The sequence below is a fragment of the Capricornis sumatraensis genome, chromosome 2 (genome assembly GCF_032405125.1).
Source record: "Capricornis sumatraensis isolate serow.1 chromosome 2, serow.2, whole genome shotgun sequence".
In the NCBI taxonomy this organism is placed as follows: Eukaryota; Metazoa; Chordata; class Mammalia; order Artiodactyla; family Bovidae; genus Capricornis; species Capricornis sumatraensis.
The window spans coordinates 131,932,270-131,954,230 of record NC_091070.1 but is presented as its reverse complement, the minus strand read 5'-3'; the positions used below and the strand labels follow the sequence as shown (position 1 = coordinate 131,954,230).

At 38.6% G+C, this 21,961-nt stretch overlaps 2 protein-coding genes across 5 annotated transcripts in view; one reads left to right on the top strand and one right to left on the bottom strand.

Annotated features, from left to right (window-relative positions):
- The window catches only part of ST7L (suppression of tumorigenicity 7 like), a 65,728-nt gene extending 64,268 nt beyond the window's left edge, over nucleotides 1-1,460 (bottom strand). For all 4 annotated transcript variants that reach the window (XM_068963594.1, XM_068963593.1, XM_068963596.1 and 1 more), the window contains exon 1: nucleotides 1,253-1,460. In XM_068963594.1, the coding sequence (XP_068819695.1) occupies nucleotides 1,253-1,460 (208 nt within the window). The remainder of the gene's footprint in view (nucleotides 1-1,252) is intronic.
- A 759-nt stretch (nucleotides 1,461-2,219) lies between these two features.
- The window catches only part of CAPZA1 (capping actin protein of muscle Z-line subunit alpha 1), a 42,253-nt gene continuing 22,511 nt past the window's right edge, over nucleotides 2,220-21,961 (top strand). The window contains exon 1 of the mRNA XM_068963862.1: nucleotides 2,220-2,264. Coding sequence (XP_068819963.1) covers nucleotides 2,226-2,264 — 39 coding nt within the window. The 5' untranslated portion in view covers nucleotides 2,220-2,225. The remainder of the gene's footprint in view (nucleotides 2,265-21,961) is intronic.

Genomic DNA, 21,961 nt, shown 5'->3' with positions numbered 1-21,961 from the left:
ACCTAGAGAGGCAAAATAGCCCAAAGAGAACAGCACACTAAATGGTTCCTATATCTGATTCACTGAAAACCTGGACCAGACTCTTCACTTCAAATAACAGTCTCATAAATACTTTGGGTTTTAGAAAGAAATAAAATCTGTAAAGTCATTGACTCTCAGCTGAATGGCATATCTAATTAATATGTAAAAAAAAAAAAGAACTCAATGAGTAACATTTCACTGAGTGTACAAACCACTAGTAAACACTTCATTAACCTGTAACAGAAACACCAAATTAGCTTTTTCAAACAGTCTAGGAAGGTCAATTTATCTAGCTTGTTTTAGTGTGTTAGTTGTATCTGGATTTACATACTCAGTTCTTAAAAAGTCCAAATATTTCAGAATATTATCTCAGTCTTTCATGTTATCTCACAGAATAGAAAACGGAACACTTGCCTCCTCTTTCTACAGAAAAATAAAACAGCACTGACAGGCAAAATCGTCACATAATAAAAATACTTTCATTTTAATCTGAGGTTGCCGATTTGTAATGACATAGTAAGAGGCCCTGGCTCCCATCCACTCTGACCCGGCTACAGCTAAAGGATATTTGCAGAATCCAAGGGATCGTCACCTCTTAGATGTCTTTGGGTCTTCAGCCCACACTACACAGCAAGCTCTCTACGAATGTTGAAAGAAAGAACTAAGGAAAGTACCCACTAGTGTTTGTGGCTCTCTTTCTCTTTACTTCCCGTATTGTTCTATTTTATTACTCAAGATAAAGCCTAAAACAGAAAACGGACAAAAATATATCGGAAACTATTTCTTGACAACGCTATTTTAAAACATAAGAATAGTTGGCTACGATCGTGTTTTCTGTTAGATGTTTTGTTGTCTGGGTGTGGGTTCTCTCAGCTGAGTGGCAGGAGACTCAAAGGGTGTACGTAAATTCTGCATCCAGGTCTGAAATTGCTCTCATCTGCCCTATCACCTGAAGCTTACAGCTTGTCAGGTGGTTTCTCTTAGGGCGCAAGAGGGCACACGAGAGAGGGCGGATCTTAAGAGTTCCGGGAGGAGCCAGCGGCTGCAGCTCAAGTTTGACAATCAGCTGCGGCCTCAGAGAAAAAGAATCCACTGGGTCCCTTAAACTAACTCATTCTCCGAGGCCCTCCAGTGATAAGGAAGTCTCAGCGCTTTGGCCTTTGCCCCCGACACCTCTAACTGCCCCCTACCCGGACCGCCGCCCGTCCCCGGGGAGCTCTGGGCCTCTCACCCGCTGCCAAATTCTCACACAGCCTCAGCGGGACCCTCAGAGCGTAAAGCAGCCCCAGCCCCGCCACGAACCACAGTGAGGCCCCAGTGCCCGCCAGACCAGCCCGCAGCCGCTCCCTCCAGCCCAGCGGCGGGCTTAAGCCGGGAACAGGGGCAGAAGGAGACGCTGCAGCAATCGCTGCTTCACCTAAGCCGTCACTGTCCGCCATCTTGCCGCTCCCGCTGGCGCCGGGAGTTGGGAGGGGAGAAGAGCAGGAAAGCGGGAGTCGGGAATCCTGGGATAGTGGCGGACCTAAAGTTGGTCTCCGTGAAAACTGATAGTCCCAGGGAACGGGGACGAAGACCTGGAAACTGGAGGAGCGCCCCAGGACTGAGCTACCTATTCCTTCCGAGGGAGGGAAAGGGCGGATGGCGGCACCTATTCTGGAGGAACTGAACTGTGACCCCCGGAGTGAAGTGTTTTAGCCTCCAGACGAATGAGGGTCGCCTTCCACCCCATTCCTAGGGTTGAAAAACCCACCAACCGTTCCAGAGTCCGAGCAGCACTAAGCCCTTTGGGCTCGGCTATCATGGAGAGCACTGATACTGGGAAAATCTACAGGAGTAGCGACAGCAATTTGGTCGGCTGGAGCTCGGGCGCCAATACCAGTCAAAACACTCTCCCAACGTCCCATAGATGAATAGAGAAATGGCTGCAGCTCTGGCAATTCCAGTCGAAACACGCTCCCAACGTCCCCAAAATAAGTGGGGAAATGAATGTAACTCAGTGAGAGAGATAGATTTAAAATTAAAGTTAGCCGACTTCCTTGGGCGCCGAGGCCCGGGGCCATCACCCCCGCCCGTAACTGACATGGCGCTCTCGCGGTCGGCGTTTCCGGGCGGGTCCTTCCGACGCCCCTCGCTGTGATTCCATCACTCGGCTTTCTTCCCAGCCTCCCTCGCGCCAGGGCCGGGCTGGGCCAGAGCAGCCCAAGATGGCCGACTTCGAGGATCGGGTGTCGGATGAGGAGAAGGTAAGGGGTTCGCCTCTCTCTCTTGCCTCTTCCCGGGACAGGGCAGGGAGGCCCGACCTGACTGGGGTGGGAACCCCGGCAGTGCACCCAGGAGAAGAAAGCTTCTCGGTCTGTGCCGGCATACGCTCTCCGCAGTCGGGACGCTTCGCTGCCCTTTTAGGGGCTTTCCTCTGCCTCACGGTGGCCCCAGTTCCCCATTCCTCAACTCTCTTTTACTCCTGGGCCTGAGGCACAACCTGGTGACCTTCCTGCGAGAGAAGAGACCTTCCGTTATTGAACTGTGACTGTGGACCTTTTTTGTATTTGAGAAAGGGGGCGATGATGATGTCGCGACGAATCAAGAAGCAATTATTTTACCGCCTTTAGCGGTTGGGGCTCACCCCATCCCCCCATTTTTAGATATGATTGGGGCTAGTTTAGGGCGAGTCACTTCCTGGTCAGGGTGGCCTCTTAACTTCCCTTTTGCTCCTCCTTCCTCAGGAAGTGATTTTGCTGTCACGACTCCTCGACAGGGAGAGGTCTTTAATATATCGGCCACCTATCCTCCTACACCTCTTTTCCCACATACTACCGGCTAAACTAACTCGCGGTAATTAATGTGTAAGGCTCAGGGACATTGGCTTCAGAATCTGAACACGCTTTTCTCTGTAACACTCCTTTGATTGTACGTATACGGCCCCCGCGGTGACTCTGTCCCTTGCGTCTTTTAACGATAATTTTTGAAAAACAGTTTTCGACTTTTTTCTTAACAAGATTAGCCAACGAATTCTTTCTTTTTTAACTCCAGAAAGGTTTTATGTCGCACATAAACAATATTAACACATGCAAGTCTGGACAAAGCTTCCTGCTTTCTTTGGTGCTGCACTGTGATATCTTTGATTATAGTTGAACTTGTCAGTGTGTAATTTGTATGCTTTTTTTTTTTTTCTGTATGCTTATTTCTTTAAGAGTGTCTTAAGTACAAGAGAATATTCCACCTTAGGTGGAATAATTTTTTTCCTGACAACTGCAAACTTTTCATAACAGTTTGTCAGGCTTTTCAGTAAATAGGTTAAAGATTTTAGAACTTGTGAATATTACAGTGATTTCACAACATAATTCGTAGTAGGACAAGGAATTTCCCACAGTGACTCTTAAAAAATGTATACCTCTGAATGCTCTGTAAATGTATCTGGGTTTTCTTGGACTGTTTATGATCCGAGAGTCCTCTGTGTGGAATAACTTGATATATCATATACACCATGCCATTTTGAAATGCTGAAGAAAGCGCTGAACATTCACAAGCCATTGAACACTTCAGAATTAGATTTTCTCTTACTTGGAAATTGATTCTCATAAATGTAAGATATAGCGGGGCAAGGACATTTTATACTGTATGTGAACTTACGCTAGAGAGAAAACTGTTAACATAATAAAGTTTATTCTAAAGGCAAAAAGTTATAATTCAGATGAAGTTAAATTACAGTGGAAATCATGGGATAGCAAAGCATTTGTGAGCCTAACTGATGGCCCTCTTAAGCAAAATTTCACTAGGAATTTAAGATAATAAACTTTGAAGTTTACCAGTGTTGGGTTTTTGTTTTTGACAGGGTTAGAATGCCTTTTTAATTAAACTTGGAGAAAAAATACATACTTCAAAGTGTAAATTAAGATGTCTCTGGATATTGACAGTGTTGAAATTAGTGACATTAAAAAAATAGCCTTAATTTTATAGCAGCAGATGTGTGACCAGTTTTCTCTTATCGCCCAGCATACTTCTTTTGTAGTTTAATTTTAATAATGACATAGGAAACAAATCATAATTAGTAAGGTAAATCTACTGCCCAAAAAATGTTGATGAATTTTATATTCAGTAAACAGGTTTTAGATTAACTGCATTGTCTTCATTGGAGTAGATAACTAAGAATAGCTGATATAAAAAAAAATCTCATATAATAAATCCATATGACTGAGATTACTGAAATTTTGTTAGAGTCTTTATTCCTAGAGATGAACTGATATGTATTTCTCTATTGTGGATCAGTAGGTGAAAATAAAGGGCTTTGACTTCAAAGATTACTTCCATTTTCCTTCAACTTTATATTTGACCTCTTTTCCTCCAGGCCTTTTAACTGAATTCAAGAACTGAAGAAGTATTTTTCTGAAAAGACTTGTTGATATGACTACCTTAGCATTCATAAACAAAAAGTTACCTTTAAGCAAGATGCTTGTTGTACAAAACTTTCACAACCAAGGCACTATTACAAAAAAGATATTTTCAGCCTTAGTTTGTATATTGATTCTTCCTTGAGTGTACTGTAAAATTTTCATTTTTTTCTTTTATTAACTAAGATCTCAACTGCATTTGATTTTATTTTTTGTAGCACACGTGTGTCATGATGCCAAATATATTTTAATACTGCTTTTTATCTTTGTTATATTTTCTGAAAACAGTGAACCCAGAGCTGAATTTGGTGGTGAGGGCCTCTGATTTCCTTGCAAATATTTCTGTAAAAGCTAGTAAGATCAACCATTCTCATAACTAACTGCTGAAGTTTTTGTCACTTTATAAAGAGGAAGTTGGGTTTTTTAACTTCTGCATTGTTACCTGAAATGGTCATGATGAGCTGCCTAAATAAAACAGGAAGTTGAAAGTGTAATAACTTGCAGAAATAAATACTTTTAGTTTTATCCCAGAGTTCAGTTTCTGAGAATGAGCTCTACTTATCTAGTACTTAGAGTCTTCAGTTACATGGTTCCAAATGCTTTACAAGACCAAAATGAAAAGATGCCATAATTAGGACATTTAGGTATGAGATAAACTACTTGTTTGGATTCTTTGCACTGACTGTTTCCTTTAATTCATGATTCAGCATTTTAAACACATAAATGCACACAGAATTTTAGGGTTGAAAAAAGTGCCACTGGTACATTTTTTTCTTCAACCTAACAAGTGTAATGTTTGTGTATAGCTTCAAAAGTACCATAACTGAAAATTGGATTTCTATGCTTTAAGTTTAGATAATACCATCTTTAAGACACTTTTTGAGAAATGGGTTTGTCAAAATTATATAGGAGAGATGTGGAAAATGTTGTAAATAGGTGATGAAATTTGAAGGCTTTGTTAGAGATCATGAAGATACTTACACTTTTAAAGTAGATTTCCTTGATTATGTGTTACCTCCTGAGTGATTATTCTTTAGAGTAAAGTAAACCCTAAAGCTTAATGGCCATGGCTGTTTTGTAACAAGTCATTCATTAGAATTAATACTAGTTTTTAAATCTTATGTTGGCTTTGCTGAGTAGTATTCATATAATCTGTTACAAAATCTTGGACAGGAGCACAAAGCCTAAGCAGGTACAAACTCAGGCACCCATTTTTGGTGAAGAGTGTAGGTTTATTATATTTCTTCAAGAACATCTAGCTATTTTATTAGGGCTAGTCTTAAGGCTAAGCAAAGCATTTGTCAAATAATTGAGACCCCAGGTAAGTCTGATTCAGAAGCCATGCTTTTCTCACTATACTATTTTTAACATATCCATGAATGAAAAAAAATCAGAGTAATTCATTTAATGAATTAGATTCTTTTTTTGGGGGGCGTGGGGTGTGTGTGTTCTGGGTCTTTGTTGCAGCACATAGCCTTCTCTAGTTGTGGCACAGAGGCTTAGTTGCCCTGCAGCATGTGGGATCTTAGTTCCCCAACCAGGGATCCAACCTGAGTTCCCTGCATTGGAAGGCAGATCCTTAACCACTGGACTACCATGGAAGTCCCCTATTTAAAGAACTATAAATGAGGTATTGTGGGGTAGTGGGCAAGAATAAGCCTCAGGATATTTGGTCTCTTCCTGCTGTGCTGTTAGCTACCAATGTGATTTTGGAAAAATCACTTATCTCTGAGCCTTGAAAGTTTTCTTCTAAAATAGGTGGACCTCAAAAGTTTTCTTTTAATACAGGTAAGGGGAATTGGATCAAACTGACTGAACAAAGTTTAATGAACTTTTCAAACTCTTTAAATTAAAACAAACTCTGTTTTAAAAACTGAAATGTTAAAATGTTCCAGGAGTCTCTGTCATTATCTGCTTTGGCACATCTGCCCTGATAACGAAGCTGTGAAATCCTTGGTTACTGCAAATCTAGTGCCTAGCAGAGCACCAGGTACATAGTGTAGGCCCAAGCTATTGGCATGAAAGACACCAATCAATCACAGCTTCATTCATTTTGGTATTTCCCCGGCTCATGCTCCCTCATTCCCCTTCCCCAACTATTTCTGGTAATCTGTAGATATTTCTTGTGTTCAGGAATATGTCCACACTATGGGTGCCTCTTTGGGCATACATAGTGCCTAAGCATCTACTGCAATTACTCTGTCATGGTGCTCTGTCACAGCACTGCTAAGAATCTTTGATCCCCCTGGGAGCATTTTCCTAGTAAACTCAATAAAGTTTTGAAGCCTTATTGCATATCAAAATTAGTATCTATACAGTTGTCCCTAGGTATCTCGGGGAGTAGTTTCAGGGACCGCACGCCGCCCCCCCATGCCAAAACCTGCGGATGTTCAAGTCCCTTATATAAGAAGTAGTAAGGTTAGTTCTCTGTTTCTGCACTCATGGATACAGAGGGCTGACTATGTATACCTTGCAAAACTCCTAATAAAAGTTTTTCCTTCATATGTCCTTTCCTTTAGAGCTCAGAAAAACACATAGAATTAGGTTTCATTACTCTTGTCTGTCTCAAGTGCACAAATTCCTTCATCTTTTTGGAAAAAAAAGTCCTTATGTGGAGCAGTTCCTGAAAGTAAAAACCTTGGACAGAGGAAACTTGTCATGATAATTTTTTGATAAGCCAGTTTTACTACTTGGGGATTTCTGAACTAGGTGATGATTTGAATATATACCTACAGTTATTTCCCCTTCTCCCTTTATCAGAACCTCCTGCCAGCCTCTGCATTTCTGTTCTTTCCACCATTATTCTCGTTTAGTCACATGGACGCAGGACATTGTCATCATCTTTTTCACTCATAACCTCTCCTCTCATGTTCAGTTAGTATTTCAGTCTTGTAAATTCTTATCATTAGACTTTATTCTTCTATTTCCATGAGTCTTTTAAAAATTATTTTGAGTATATAGGAGCTATAATCAGATGCATAAAATTAAAATGGTAGAAAAGGACATGAGTAAAAAGTCCCCTCCCACTCACTTTCCAGCCACCAAGTTCCCCTGAGCGGCAGCCAATATTACCAGTCTCTTTTCTGTTTTATTTATTTATTTCAGTTTTATTTACCAGTGGTTAAGACTCTGTGCTTTCACTACTGTGGGCCCAGGTTCAGTCCCTGGTCTGGGAACTAAGATCCTGCAAGTGTGTGGCACAGCCCAAAAAAAATTACTACCACATTTGCATAGTGCTCTTTTGGGCATCTACAAATACGCCACTAAGAATTTTAGTATTTAAAATGTGTTATAAAACCAAGGTGTTAAAAAAAACCAAGGTGTTGAGAAACATAACTTTAAAAGTTTAAAGATCTTGAAAGTCCTCATGACAAGGCTGAGGGCACTGTCTTCTTCAGAACCTCAACATTATTGTCTACAGCAGCAACGCTTACATGTTTCTTTCAAAAGCAAGATTTCTGGGTTCTTTTCAGACCAGCTGCATCAGAATTTGGAGGGGTAAATTCTTAGGAATCTATTTTTAATAAGCTTCCCAATAATTATTGTGCAACTCCAGAGCTACTCTCCATATCTTAATCCTTTGCCGGATAAGGGAGAAGCTTGATTCATCAGAATAGTAAGGACAAACGTTTATTAGCTAGGCTGATGAAACTAGTGTTTAAGAAGAGGGTAGCAACTAATTTAATAAATACAGGAGGGGCTAGATTATTTTTTAAGTAGATCAGGTACCTAAGAAATCAAATTACCATTTTTTCAGTTTAAGCATGGAATCAAGCCAGAGAAGTTAACTATACAGTCTAACATTTTAATGGCATTTTCTCCTATTGTAGGGATATATACCCAACACCCAGACCATGTCCAATCTTTGTGTAGGGTGCCTTCTGACTTTTAACAGCAGTGGACAGATTGTACGAGACTGGAAGGAAGCCCATGTATATCAAAATTTGGCATATCACAGTTTCTCCTCCAGTTGTAATCCCTTCTTAGTTAATGGCATTTCATTCTTTAGTTGCTCAGGCCAAAAAGTTTAGTGTCTTTGATTCCTGTTTGTGTCACAGTACACATAGGTCCATTAGCAAATCCTTTAGGCTATGCCTTCAAAACATACCTATAACTTGACTGTTTTTTACCATACCCTAATTTCAACCACTCTGGAAGAAAAGTCAAAGTCACTCAGTCGTGTCTGACTGTTTGTGACCCCGTAGACTGTGCAGTCCATGGAATTCTCCAGGCCAGAATACTGGAGTGGGTAGCCTTTCCCTTCTCCAGAGGATCTTCCCAAGCCAAGGATCGAACCCAGGTCTCCCACATTGCAGGCAAACTCTTTACCAGCTGAGCCACAAAGGACACACTGTGATTTCCCAAATAGTTGATTGCACTGGCCTTGTCTCTAGTCTGCTTCTGCTTTTGTCTCTCTGTAGGCAGTCTATCCTCAAGGAACCACTCTGGGTGATCTGGTTAAAAAAATATAAGGGAGAATGTGTCGCTCTTCTGCTCAAAATCCTCCAATTGCTTCCCATGTTCTTCAGAATGAAAGTTACTCTGCCTGCCTGCAGTTTTATCTCTTTAGTGCTTATTTCTCTGACTTTATCTCCTACCTATTCTCATCTGGCCAAACACATCCTGACTTAATACAGCTTTGCATTTGCTGTGTTCTTTGGTGTTCTCTTCCTTCTTTATCCCTCACTTCTTCAGATATTTCATCAAAAGTTACCTTCTTAGTGAAGCCCTCTGTGATCACCCTGTCCAATTCCAATCTACCATTTCATATCCCCTTTCCCTGCTTTATAATTATTTCTTAACATTTATCACTAGCTAGCATACCATGTAGTTTAGTTGTTTAATCTTATCTGTTGTCTCTTTACCCACTAGAATGTAGCTCTGTAAGGATCATGTGCTGTTGAATAACCATTGCCTAAAACAGTGCCTTCATAGTAGTCCTTCAGATATTTGATGAATAAAGAAATGAATGTATCTTGCTTTGATAGTACCTGTCTTAATTTCACAGTTGACGAACTCTTAGAGGACAGACTGATTTCCAAGTTTTGTGAACCCATATTGAGGACTCCTGTACTTCCAGATTAATTTTTGTTAATGGAGCTTCCCACACAGAAGGCTTTGGCAGTTCTCCATCACCTACAGAGTAAAACCAGATTTGATGTTAACTGCTACCATCTGACTCATCTTACTCTTCCTTTCTCTTTTATTATCCACAGATAAATCTGTGTCTGCCAAACTGACAAAACAATTTTTTCTCCTACCCTTTTTCCTTCTTAACCAGTTCCCTTATTTGTAATAGCCTCTTTCTTTCTCCCCCTACTATTTAAAGCACTTTGTAGAGCATAGCTTAGATCCCGCCTTCCCCTTCCTTGTAGTTGTCTTTAACCAACCCAACCCATATCCATCTCCTTCTCAAATTCTGTGTTGTATGTTGTCTGTAATTCTGACTTGGCAGTTTTGCTGCTTTGAATTATAGTTATTTTTAAATGATTGACATCTTTGTTGAGGGCTATTGTTTGTATAAGTTGTTTTGCTAACACTGGTAAAATTTACAAAAATTGAAAAGCTAGGATGCTGACTATGTGCATGTCTTACATTATTTGTGTCCACCATGAAGATGTGCACTTCATATTAGCTAAGGTAGTGGCTTTCAACCTTGACAGGGCCTGAGAATCACCCTAGAATCTTTAAAAAAATTCCGGTGCCCAAGCTGTCCTCCAAATCGATTACATCAGAAGGTCTGTGAGTGGAACCCAGGCGTTAGTCATTTGAACCTACCAGGCTCCACGTTCCATGGCATTTTCCAGGCAAGAATACTGGAGTGGGCTGCCATTTCCTTCTCCAGGGGATCTTCCCAACCCAGGGATCGAACCCGGGTCTCCCGCGTTGCAGACAGACGCTTTACCGTCTGAGCCACTAGGGAAGCCATAAAACTTGCCCAGGTGATTCTAATTGTATAGCTGTTGTTCACAACCAAGGATTAAGGCAAAAGGGAATTTGTTAGCTTACTTCTTTGGCCATTCTCCTTTTTGTCCGAGTGAATGAATTAATTGGTAAACATAAAGACTTGATGATATCTAGGTGTTTGCTTGGAGAAGGCAATGGCAACCCACTCCAGTACTCTTACCTGGAAAATCCCATGGACGGAGGAGCCTGGTAGGCTGCCGTCCATGGGGTCGCGAAGAGTCAGACACGACTGAGCGACTTCACTTTCACTTTTCACTTTCATGCATTGGAGAAGGAAATGGCAACCCACTGCAGCATTCTTGCCTGGAGAATCCCAGGGACGGGAGAGCCTGGTGGGCTGCTGTCTGTGGGGTCGCACAGAGTCAGACACGACTGAAGCGACTTAGCAGCAGTAGCAGCAGCAGCAGCAGGTGTTTGCTTAGGGAAAGAGAGTTAAGTATCTGCTATGTCTGTCTCATGTTACTTCACTGGATTCTTAAAATGCGTGCGTGCTCAGTCACTTAAGTCGTGTCCAACCAACTTTGTGCGACCCATGGACCACGACCCGTCAGGCTCCTCTGTCCATGGGATTCTCCAGGCAAAGTAGTGCTAGATATATGAGCAGGTATTATACTCACAGATGAAGAAACTAAGACCCAAGTAATTAAGTGCTAAAGCCAGCATGTGAAACCATGTCTGACTCCCAGTGATTTAAAAAAAAAAAAAAAAAAAGTTGGTTTAAAAAAAGACACACCTTTAAGATAGAAATACACTAAAATACCAGGTGCACCATCTCTTAAAGGGGAAATGTTTCTTGTTTCTGACTGCATCAGTTTCCAAGCCAGTGTGGTGTCTCACTGCCGAACTCTACCTTTTTGGACTTGGTATTTGCATCATTGCTTTCTGGCGTGTGAAACTCAAGGCATTCAGTGTGGATTTCCCATTATTTCTTAATTTGGTCCTGATTATTTACAAAACAATACTCGTTGTATCTGGCCATTGTACTTGGAAATTTTTACCTGTCTGCCCAGTCACCTCGGGTTGGGGGTTTTAACAAATTTAAGCTCCTCAGCAACATGTTGCTTATGTGATCTTTGCACTCACTTTAATCTTTCTTCCTGACTCATTAGAACATTATATCTCAGACTTCTATATTTCCTCAGTTATTGATCTAGACATTCAGGCAGATTCTCTAATTAGGCCAAGTAGAGTTCTTTCCCTCCTTTCATATATATATATCAATGTTGTTTTGGAGTTTAGATAAGACAGTTTTTTTTAATCTTGACTAAGATTGGGCCAATTCTTTTTTTTTTTTAATGGTGACTTAAGGCTTTATCACTTACAGTGAACTTCTAAATGACCAATTAAGGTATATACTTGGAAATCTTTTTATTGACATCTTGGGTGTTGTTTATTAGGAAAGTCCAGAATGAGGACTAAGGAATAAGGATATCCTTCTAATTTGGTGCATAGAGAAGTTGTAAATTAAAAGGGAATGGATGGGAAAGATAACGAGAAAATAAAATAGCTATTTTTTGGTTTTTAAATGTAAATTTTATGATGAAGTATGTTTTACTTACTATTATACAGTGTAAAATAACAGTGCTGACTTCTGTTAAGGAAAACCAATCTGATACTTGCTAGAATGATACGAGGCCTTAATTTTATACTTTTGTATTAGGGGGAGAGAGATTGAGATCAGCTCCAAATAAGCAAAGACCGATGGAGATTTATAGCCAACAAGCAATTGCGTGGCTGGGGCGGGGCAGGGGGGCATAAATGGAAAAGTACTAAGAGGAGACATCAGAGTAGAAGGATTCTTGCTCACTGGCAGATCGAGGACTTATACATCAGAGATTGGGGGTGTAGAACTTGATCATATATCCAGAGTTGGAGAATTCTCTTTAAACTGACAGCAGGGTTCTTGCTAAGACTGGGCTAGGCAGGCCATAGACAAGAGGGGCCCGAGATAAAGGCCTAGTTGAGAAGAGGGCTCAGAGGAGCCTGACTAAAGTTTGGACAAGGAGGAGCTCTTATGCGTGTTACATTATTACTTTAGTAAATCTTCAAGCAATTTTCCTTAGTGTTGGTAGAATTTTTTTTTAATGAAATTTCTTTAAACGTGTCTGCCTTCCCTACCTATTTGTCTACATATACCCAAACTTATAATTGGTTACTACTAGAACAGTTTCTAAGAAATACTTGAAATGACTTTTTGAAGAGTAAGCATGGAACAAATTATTTGAAAGTGTCTTTTATAATGTTGATTATAATTTAGACATATCTATCCTTTTAAACCTTAGCCTTTATGGATAATGATAAATCAAAATCACTATATATGTCTAAAATTTTCTCTCTTTTTTGTTGGGGGGTATGCCACACAGCTTGTGAGATCGTAGTTGCCCAACCAGGGATCGATCCCAGGCCCCTGATAGTAAGAGCACAGAGTCCTAACCACTTGACTGCCAGGGAATTCCCCTAATCACATTCTGAATCTTTGTAGTATCTCCAGATCTAAACTGGAAAGGTAACATTTAGCTTATTTGGAATTTAGTGAAATCTTTATTCCACTTCCTGGAGATCACTGAAAATGTATTTTTTTTCCCCTCAACTTATACCCCAAATTAAATTCTCACTAGCCTCCGGGGACTCTTAGCTAGCAGGGATTTTGTTTGATAAAGGCAGTGAAACTGGAATTCTGGAGCTAGTTTGATACTGAAATATTTGCGTGTCAGCAGTTTGGAACTTGCATCTATTAAATAATTGACCCAGTGAGTTTATTGTTGATATTCTGAAAACCTTAGAACCAGACCCAGAAAATGAACTACACAAGGTGTATTAAAGAAAAAAACAAAAACATAACATCCTGGGGGAGAGAAATGAATAGGCAAAGCACAGAGGGTTTTTTTGTTTGTTTGTTTTGTTTTGTTTTAAAGCACAGAGGTTTTTTAGGAAATACTCTGTATGATGCTATAATGGTGGATATGTTTTCCATACCCATAGAGTGTGCACCCCAAAGAGTGAACCCTAATGTAGGCTTTGGGTGATAATGATGTGTCAGTGTAGATTCATCAGTTGTAGCAGATGTGCCACTCTGGTGGGGATCTTAATAATGGGGAAGACTGTGGGGGCACAGTATTGGGCTTCCTGGGGGCTCAGGTGATAAAGAGTCTGCCTGCAATGCAGGAGACCTGGGTTCCATCCCTGGGTTGGGAAGATCCCCTGGAGAAGGGAATAACAACCAACTCCAGTATTCTCGCCTGGAGAATTCCATGGACAGAGGAGCCTGGTGGGCTACAGTCCATGGGGTTGCAAGAGTCGGACAGAGTATGCTGGCAGGGGAAGGGGGACAGGGTATATGGGAAATCCCTGTATGTTCCTCTCAGTGTTGCTGTGAACCTGAAACTGTCCTTAGAAAAAACAGTCTTACAATCCAAAATAATGACAACAATAGCAATGACATCCTAAATATCTTCAAATGGGAAAAACTCTCTTAAGAAATAACATTGACTTCTGTACAGATAGACCTTTCTTTCTAGGATAAAATAGAATAGTATCTCTTTCTGGAGGAGGAATGCAGCTACTTATCCTTCAATAGTTCTGGAACGTTGTAGAATAAAAATAAGTAAACATTTACGAAAGCACAATTTACTATTTTTTTGAAGTATAGTCTAATTGAGAACATGAGGAAACTTTGAAAGATGATCAAAGTAAACTTTGAAAGATCAGTTTAAATGGAAGCAGAATAGTCACTTTGAAAAACTTTCGGTCAAGAAAAAGTTGTTTCTGTTTATCAGTACTGATGAAGATTGTAGTGATGGGGAACATTAAATGAGTAAGACCCAAAGAACTTCTGAAAGAGAGGAATGATTTTCTCAGTAATTTGAAGGGTTTGTTCAGTTTGATAACTTAAAGCATAGTTGTCTTGCTAGCAGTCTTGTCTAGCTGATGTTTACTGAGCATCCATGTTGTATTTTAAATGTTTTGCCACAATCTTGACATAGGTGCTGTGATAAATGTTCAAAAGTATGGTAGAAGGAACAGGATTCTTGAGGCTTTAGTAATGGAGAAAATATCTTTGAAAGAAACGGATGGCCCAGCTTTATTTTTATTTTTATTTTTTTCAGGAAAGGCAGAAGACCACCCAAGAGTGGAGATTTTTTTTTCATTTACAATTTTTATTTTATTTTATTTTTTAATTGGTTATATTGTCTATATTTAGTTTTACAATTCATATTTTTTTTGGAGGTTAATTACTTTACAATATTGTATTGGTTGGCCCAGCTTTAAAAAGTAGGACTGATTTAGACAGAGATGGAAAGAGAGGCACAAGGACAGTGTGAGTAAAGGCCCAGAAACAAAGTCGTTAATACACTTAATAGACTAATGAAGGAGACAGAGGTTACTCGCTGACAGTGATTTCATTCCTGAAGTATACAAAATTTGGGCAGTATAAACTGACCTGAGTCTTGTGGATAACTGGAATATGGATATTATCTAGTGAAAAATTTCTTCATTGCCTGTCTGGAATTACTTTCCCAACATTGACAGTTGTTAAATATTCAACTTGATATTCTTTTGTTAAGGAAATTATTTTAAAAGGTGGTTATGAATAGATGGGGGTGGTTATGAATAGTATGGGGTCTGTTATTAAAAGATTGTTTAGGGGAATTCCTCAGCAGTCCAGTGGTTAGGAGTCTGCTTTTACTGCTGAGGGTTTGGGTGCAGTCCCTGGTCAGGGAACTAAGGTCCCACAAACTGTATGGCACAGCCAAGGAAAAAAAAGATTATTTAGTAAGCTAAAATTTTGAGTTTTATAAAAATTTCATAAATTTATTTTTCTAATAATTTTCTAAAGTTTCTTACTAAAACTAGCAGCTTCTGGGAAACAATAGGATATATTACCTTCTTGGTTTGATTGTTAAACTTCAGTACAAATATTAGCAATAAAAAAATGAAATTTTGAATCTTCAAAGTTCGATTGAATATTTTGCTTTATTTTCCTTTTTGGAAAAGTAAGATGTAAGGAAAATGAGAAGAAACTGAAATATAAGAAAACTTATCTTTGATTGATACTTACAGACTTTAAATTCCCCCTGTTTAGGTTAGAAATACAATGCATTCCATGGAATTCACATTATTAGAATCTTTAAATATATGAAGGGATGGAATTGTATATGAGACTTGAGCTTCTCCCCCTTTAAAATACACGCTTTACTGCAGATACTATCATATGAATGTTATGTACAGTGAAACTTACTTTATGAAACAAGGACTTAAATTTGTATTTACTTATTATTGTCTGTGCTGGGTCTTGGTTGCTGCGTGGGCTTTTCTCTAGTTGTGAGTGGGGGCTCCTCCCTAGTTGTGGTGTACAGGCTTCTCGTTGCCGCGGCTTCTCTCGTCGCAGAGCACAGGCTGTGGGCGCATGGGCTCCCGTAGCTGCACCGCGTGTGCTCCTGGGCTCTAGAACACAGGCTCAGTAGTTACGGGGGGCTTAGCTGCCCCACGGCATGTGGGATCTTCCTGGACCAGGGGTCAAACCCATGTTCCCTGCGTTGGCAGGCACATACTTAACCACTGGACCACCAGGGAGGTCCCATCCCTCATCTGTATTGCAGCAAAAATATTTTTGCAGTTACCAGCTGCTCTGCCATTTCTTTTTCTTCTTCTGCTTGTTCCCATGATTTTGTTTATCTCTCTTAAATTTCATCTTGTTAGTTTTGACTCAGTTTTGAGACTGGATGATAAAATTTGGACTTTTAAAGTTGTTTAACATTCTGTTTATCCCTCCCAACTTTGTGACAACTGCAGCTTTCACACACAAAGTTTTGTCTCAATTCTTGGTTTAAAGAAATTCTAAAAGGATTAGGCAAACCCACGAGATCTCACTATATATAAATTCTCAATTTTAATAACCTGTTAGTATTGCATAATATAGTCAGTTGTCTAGTGCATTGCCGCCCCTTTTTTAAGTATGTGACCTTGGACAAGGAACTTCTGAACCTGTTCCTTCATTTACAATGGAGATAATAGTCTCTTCACTGCCTATTTTAACAAACTATTTTAAGATCAAAAGGGAGGTTATGAAAGCGTTTTGTAAACAATAAATAGTATTCATTAATTTACATTCTTTGTATGTGCCAGGTCTTAGTCCTAGGTATACAGTAATTAACAAACAACAAATTCTTATGCTTTATGCCAAGAGGTGGCAAATCTCGCCCATTGCCTGCTTTTTTAAGGCCTAGGGGGAATAAACCAAAAGAATATTTCATGATGTGAAAATTACATGAAATACAAATTGCAGTATCTAAAATAATGTTAGTTAACCCAGTAGGGGTAAACCTTTCACACTATAGATGTGTGTTTGTGTGTGTGTGTATATACGTATATATATATATATATATTACATATATATATATATATATATATCAGAAACATTCACCCTTTAATTATTTTATATCTTTGTCAGTTGAACCTCAGTTAAAAAGTCTTATTGGAACATGGGCTCACTTAGTTTACAGTTGGGACAGAGATCATGTGGTCCACACAGCTCTGAAACATTTATTGTCTGGCCCTTTAGCACTTTGCAGACCTCTGCTCTACGTTCTTGGAATTCTTTTAGAGGTCTTGAGCAATAACCATATGTTCAGTGGCAAATTCTTTGAAGAAATTTAAAGCAAGTAAAGGGACAAGAATTATGAAGGGTATGGAGGGTACATTAGGTAATTTATAGAAGTCAGGAAGTCAGAGAAGGGTACTTTAGTGGGTGATATTTGAATGAAGAGGGAAGTGAACTCTGATAGAAAAGCATTTCTGGCAAAAGAAATGAAAATTGCAATAGCCCTAAGGTGGGAGTGTAGCTGTAGGTCTAGGAACTAAACAGTAGAAGAATGAGAGGAAAAGAGACCCATGGAGCACACTTTAGAGTTCACAGTGATTATATGAATGTGTCATGACTACTTACGTTACACCTGTACCTTCAAGGTGTTTTTATGGTACTGTTACATTGACAGAACAGCTCAATACTTCAAAGCCGTCTTCAGAGACTGTCAGATGTTTATCTAATACTGAGTATGGTCATCTCATGTAGGGGGATTGGTTCAAGGACCCCCATAGATCACAAAATACAAGAATGCTCAAGTTCTCTATGTGAAATGGTGTAGGATTTGTATATAACTTACATCCTGTCATATATTTTAAATCATCTCTAGATTACTTGTAATGTCTAATATAAATACTGTGTAAATAGTTAATAGTGTGTAGCAGATTCAAGCTTTGACTTTTGGAACTTTCTGGAATTTTTTTCCCCAAAATATTTTCAATCCTTGTATGCTGAACCCACAAATACAGAGTTGACTGTAATCTGTCTTTTTTGCTAACTTCCAGAAATAAAAAGGGGGGTCATTTACAATGACAGTGAAAGGACCCCATGTTGGCATCTAATGATAACTACATTTCTTTTAACTGCTCATTTAAAACTTCACCTTACCATAGTATATATATCTTCAAGTCTCCCCAATTTAGTTTAAAAATTAGGAGATGTTTTGTTTTCTTTAATTGGACATTTCTCCTGTTCTTGATATTCTCAGATAATTTTTTAAATTATTTATTGTATAGGAAATGTTGGCATGCCCCTTTTTTGCTTTTTAAAAAATTACTTTTCATACAAATAATTTCTAGTATACGATTTTTTGAACATAGGAATGAGGTTAAAATTGAAAGAAAAAAAGCTTTTGTAATACTACTGTCAGAGGTGGTCCCAGTTACAAGTTAGTAGCCATACATTTATGTAAATATATATACTTCAAAAAAAAGATAGGAATACAACATTTTGCAACCCTTTTCACTCAACAGCATGGTAAGTAATCAACCCATGTTATCAACAGAACACTTCTCAAATGTTTTTGCTTTCAGAACTCATTTACACTCTTAGAAATCAAGTTGTTGTTCCCCCAGTGTTATTGAGATATAATTGACATACAGCACTAGAAGTTTAAGGTGTACAGTGTATGATTTGACTCATATACATCATGAAATGATTATTATAGTAAGTTTCATGAATATCTATCATCTGACAGATACAAAAGTAAAGAATTAGTTTTTTAAAAACTCTGCCTATGATGAGAACTCTTAGGACCTATTCTCTTTAACAGCTTTCATATATAAAATACAGCAGTTAATTATATGTATTATCTTATACATTACATCCCTAGTACTTACTTACCTTGTTAACAAGAAATTTGTACCTTTTGACTATCTTTCCCCACCCCTAAATTCTTTTTCTATGAGTTTGTTTTTGAAGTGTAATTGACATATAACACTGAGTTAGTTCCTGTTATACAACATAGTGATTTGATATTTCTATACATTTCAAAATAATTACCACAGTAAGTCAGTTAAGGTATGTGACAAAGATGCTACATAGTTATTGACTATTATTCCCCACACTGTACGTTTCATACCAGTCACTTAATTTATTTTGCAACTAGAGGTTGTCCTCTTAATTTCCCTTACTTATTTATTTCCTCCATGCAAACCTCTCCCTCTGGCAACTGCCTTTTTGTTCTCTGTCTCCATTATTGATTGTTTTTTAGATTCCACATGTAAGTGAAATTATATAGTATTTGTCTTTTTATGAGTTATTCACTAAACATAATACCCTCTATATCCATTCATGTTGCAAATGGCAGATTTTCATTCTTTTTTTTTTCTCAAGTAGTATATCAATTTGGTTTACGTCTTATATGTTTGTTCAGAGTACCAGAGCTTTGTAATGACTTGAGCATTTGCTTTGTGGCACTTAGTCCTGGTAATTTTTTTTTTAATTGAAGGACTTCCCTTTCACTTTTCACTTTCATGCATTGGAGAAGGAAATGGCAACCCACTCCAGTGTTCTTGCCTGGAGAATCCCAGGGACGGGGGAGCCTGGTGGGCTGCCGTCTATGGGGTCACACAGAGTCAGACATGACTGAAGTGACGCAGCAGCAGCAATTGCTTTACAGAATTTTGTTGTCTGTCAAACTTCAACATAAATCAGCCACAGGTGTACATATGTCCCCTCCTTTTTGAACCTCCCTCCCATCCCCCTCCCCATCCCACTCCTCTAGGTTGATACAGAGCCCCTGTTTGAGTTTTCTTTTACATAGAGCAAATTCCCGTTGGCTATCTATTTTACATATGGTAATGTAAGTTTCCATGTTACTCTCTCCATACATCTCACCCTCCCCTCCCCTCTCCCCATGTCCATAAGTCTAATATTCCCTTGTGTTTATATGTGTACACACATACTCCACATCACTTCTTTATCCGTTCATTTAGATTATTTCCATATTTTGGCTGTTGTAAATAATGCTGGAGTGAATATAGAGGTGCATTTATCTTTTATATTTAGTGTTTACATAGAAATTGAGGGGGTTTTGGTTTGTTTTTTTTTTTTGGTTTGTATTTGACTGCACCATATGGCATGTCAGATCTTACTTCCCTGACCAGGAATCAAACCCTGCCCCATGCAGTGAAATTGAATTTTTACTTATGTGGCTTCTGAGTATTGTGTGTATGTGCTCAGTCGCTTCAGTAGTGTCTGGCTCTTTGCAACACCTATAGTCCAGTGGGCTATGGACTGTAGCCCACTGGCTCATTTGTCCGTGGGATTCTCCAGGTGAGAATGCTGTAGTGGATTGCCATGTCTTCCTCCAGGGGATCTTCCCGACTCAAGGATCCAAGCTGCACCTGCCACGTCTGCTGCATTGCAGGCAGAGTTTTTACTACTGGGCCACTAAGGAAGCCCTGATATGTATTGTATTAGATATTAAAACTTAAAAGGAGTTTTTCAAACAACTCATTTTTATCATAATGATAATAAAAATTTATTGCATTTTGACATAAATGATTAGTATACATATGTATTTTTTAAAACCTTTATTTTTGAAAATGCAAAAAGAATCTGTGGGAAAAAATAGTGTTGTTTTACGTTATGCATATCTTTTAAATATCTCCATTCAGTTTGTCGAGCTATATTGTCTTAGTTTGTACCTACTGTTCGCTCTGCATGGGATGCTCACCTTGGTATCTACTCATCCTCCAATCCGGCTGAAACATCATTGCCTTTGAAAGTCACTCCAAGCCCTCCTTAAATACCTACGTAGAATTGACAGCATCTTCCTTTGTGCTTCACTGTACCTTTTAATGCTTGCTATATTACTATCTGGGTGACAGATCCCTTGAGGACAGCGACAGTGTCTTAACAGTATTTAATCTTTATTTACTGACTCTTCCTGGCTCTTCAGTAAATGTTTGTTGAATAGATAAACCACTGCTTTTTTACATGCACTGTCAGTTTCTCCATTATCCAAATCACTTTTTCAGTTATGGCATTTCCATCAGATTTTGTAACTTTTGAAAATTTGTAGGTAACTTTAGAAATATGAGTAATGTGAATTTTCAGTTTGGTAACTTCTACTTTTATGTATTCAAACATTAATAAGTAATATGTAAAATATAGTGGTAGCTTTATTCTTTTAAAGGAAGTTGCTTTTGGGGTAGTATATGAATATATTTTTGAATTGCACGCACTTAATTTTTCGTGACTGAGGGGAGTTTCTTAATTATGTAAGGATTGTGGGAAATGCACCTTGACAGAAAGACCATAGCTGCTCAACAGACTTACCACAAATAGGCTAAAAAAATAGGTTTGCTTTTCAAAATACATTTTCTAATTTCTTAAATAAGTGCTTGATAACAACAGTTAACAAGTACAGTGATATGATTAAGTGCACTTGGAAAGCACATATACACAATTGGAAATCCATATTAGAACTCTTAGTCCTGTATAGTGTAATTCTCATGAGTTGAGAGGCACTTCTTCCTTATTAGAAACTCTATCTTTTTATTGTTGTTGCTTAGTTAATATAAGAGCTTTATGGAGTATTTCGTCTTAATCTCCACTATTTTTCATTGGAGGGTATCTACAATTACTCCGCAACATCAGAGTTCTGAAACTGTACGTGCCTGCATAAGAATATCTTAAGGTGTTTGTGTTACGGATTCCTCAATCCTGCTTCCAGGTGATCAATATACAAGTTTGTCGTCTAAGTCTTAAAGATACAGAGAGTTTTATAGGTCAGAAAAGTTTTGCAGATCTCCTAATCTCTTTTAGGAGTTGGATTATTATGAGGAAATTCAGAACCAAAAAAAGTTAACAAAGTTTCCAGAATCACAAATCTAGTTAGTTGATGGACCAGCAGATCCAGTCATTAGAATCCAGGGTTTTCATTCTGCCTTGCTGCATGAATCAGTCAGCCTTTCTTGCCTGAACAAATAATTTTAGTTATGGAACAGCTTTTCTTTTACTTTTTTTAGAATAAGAGCAAAGTCATATAAGATCTTCCATATAAACCTAGGGATGCTAAAGTTGTAAACTATTTCCATGTTTTTTAAATTCTCAACCCCAGCTTTATTTTCCAAAGACTTTAGTGTCTTTTTTTCTCTGCCTTAAGAATGGTTTGACTTTCGTAACTTTAATTTTATTTTAGTCAACAGGAATTTAAAGTTGTTTGAAGGAAATGGAAGAAATCAACAGAGCATGCCTAACTGGAAAGTAGAGC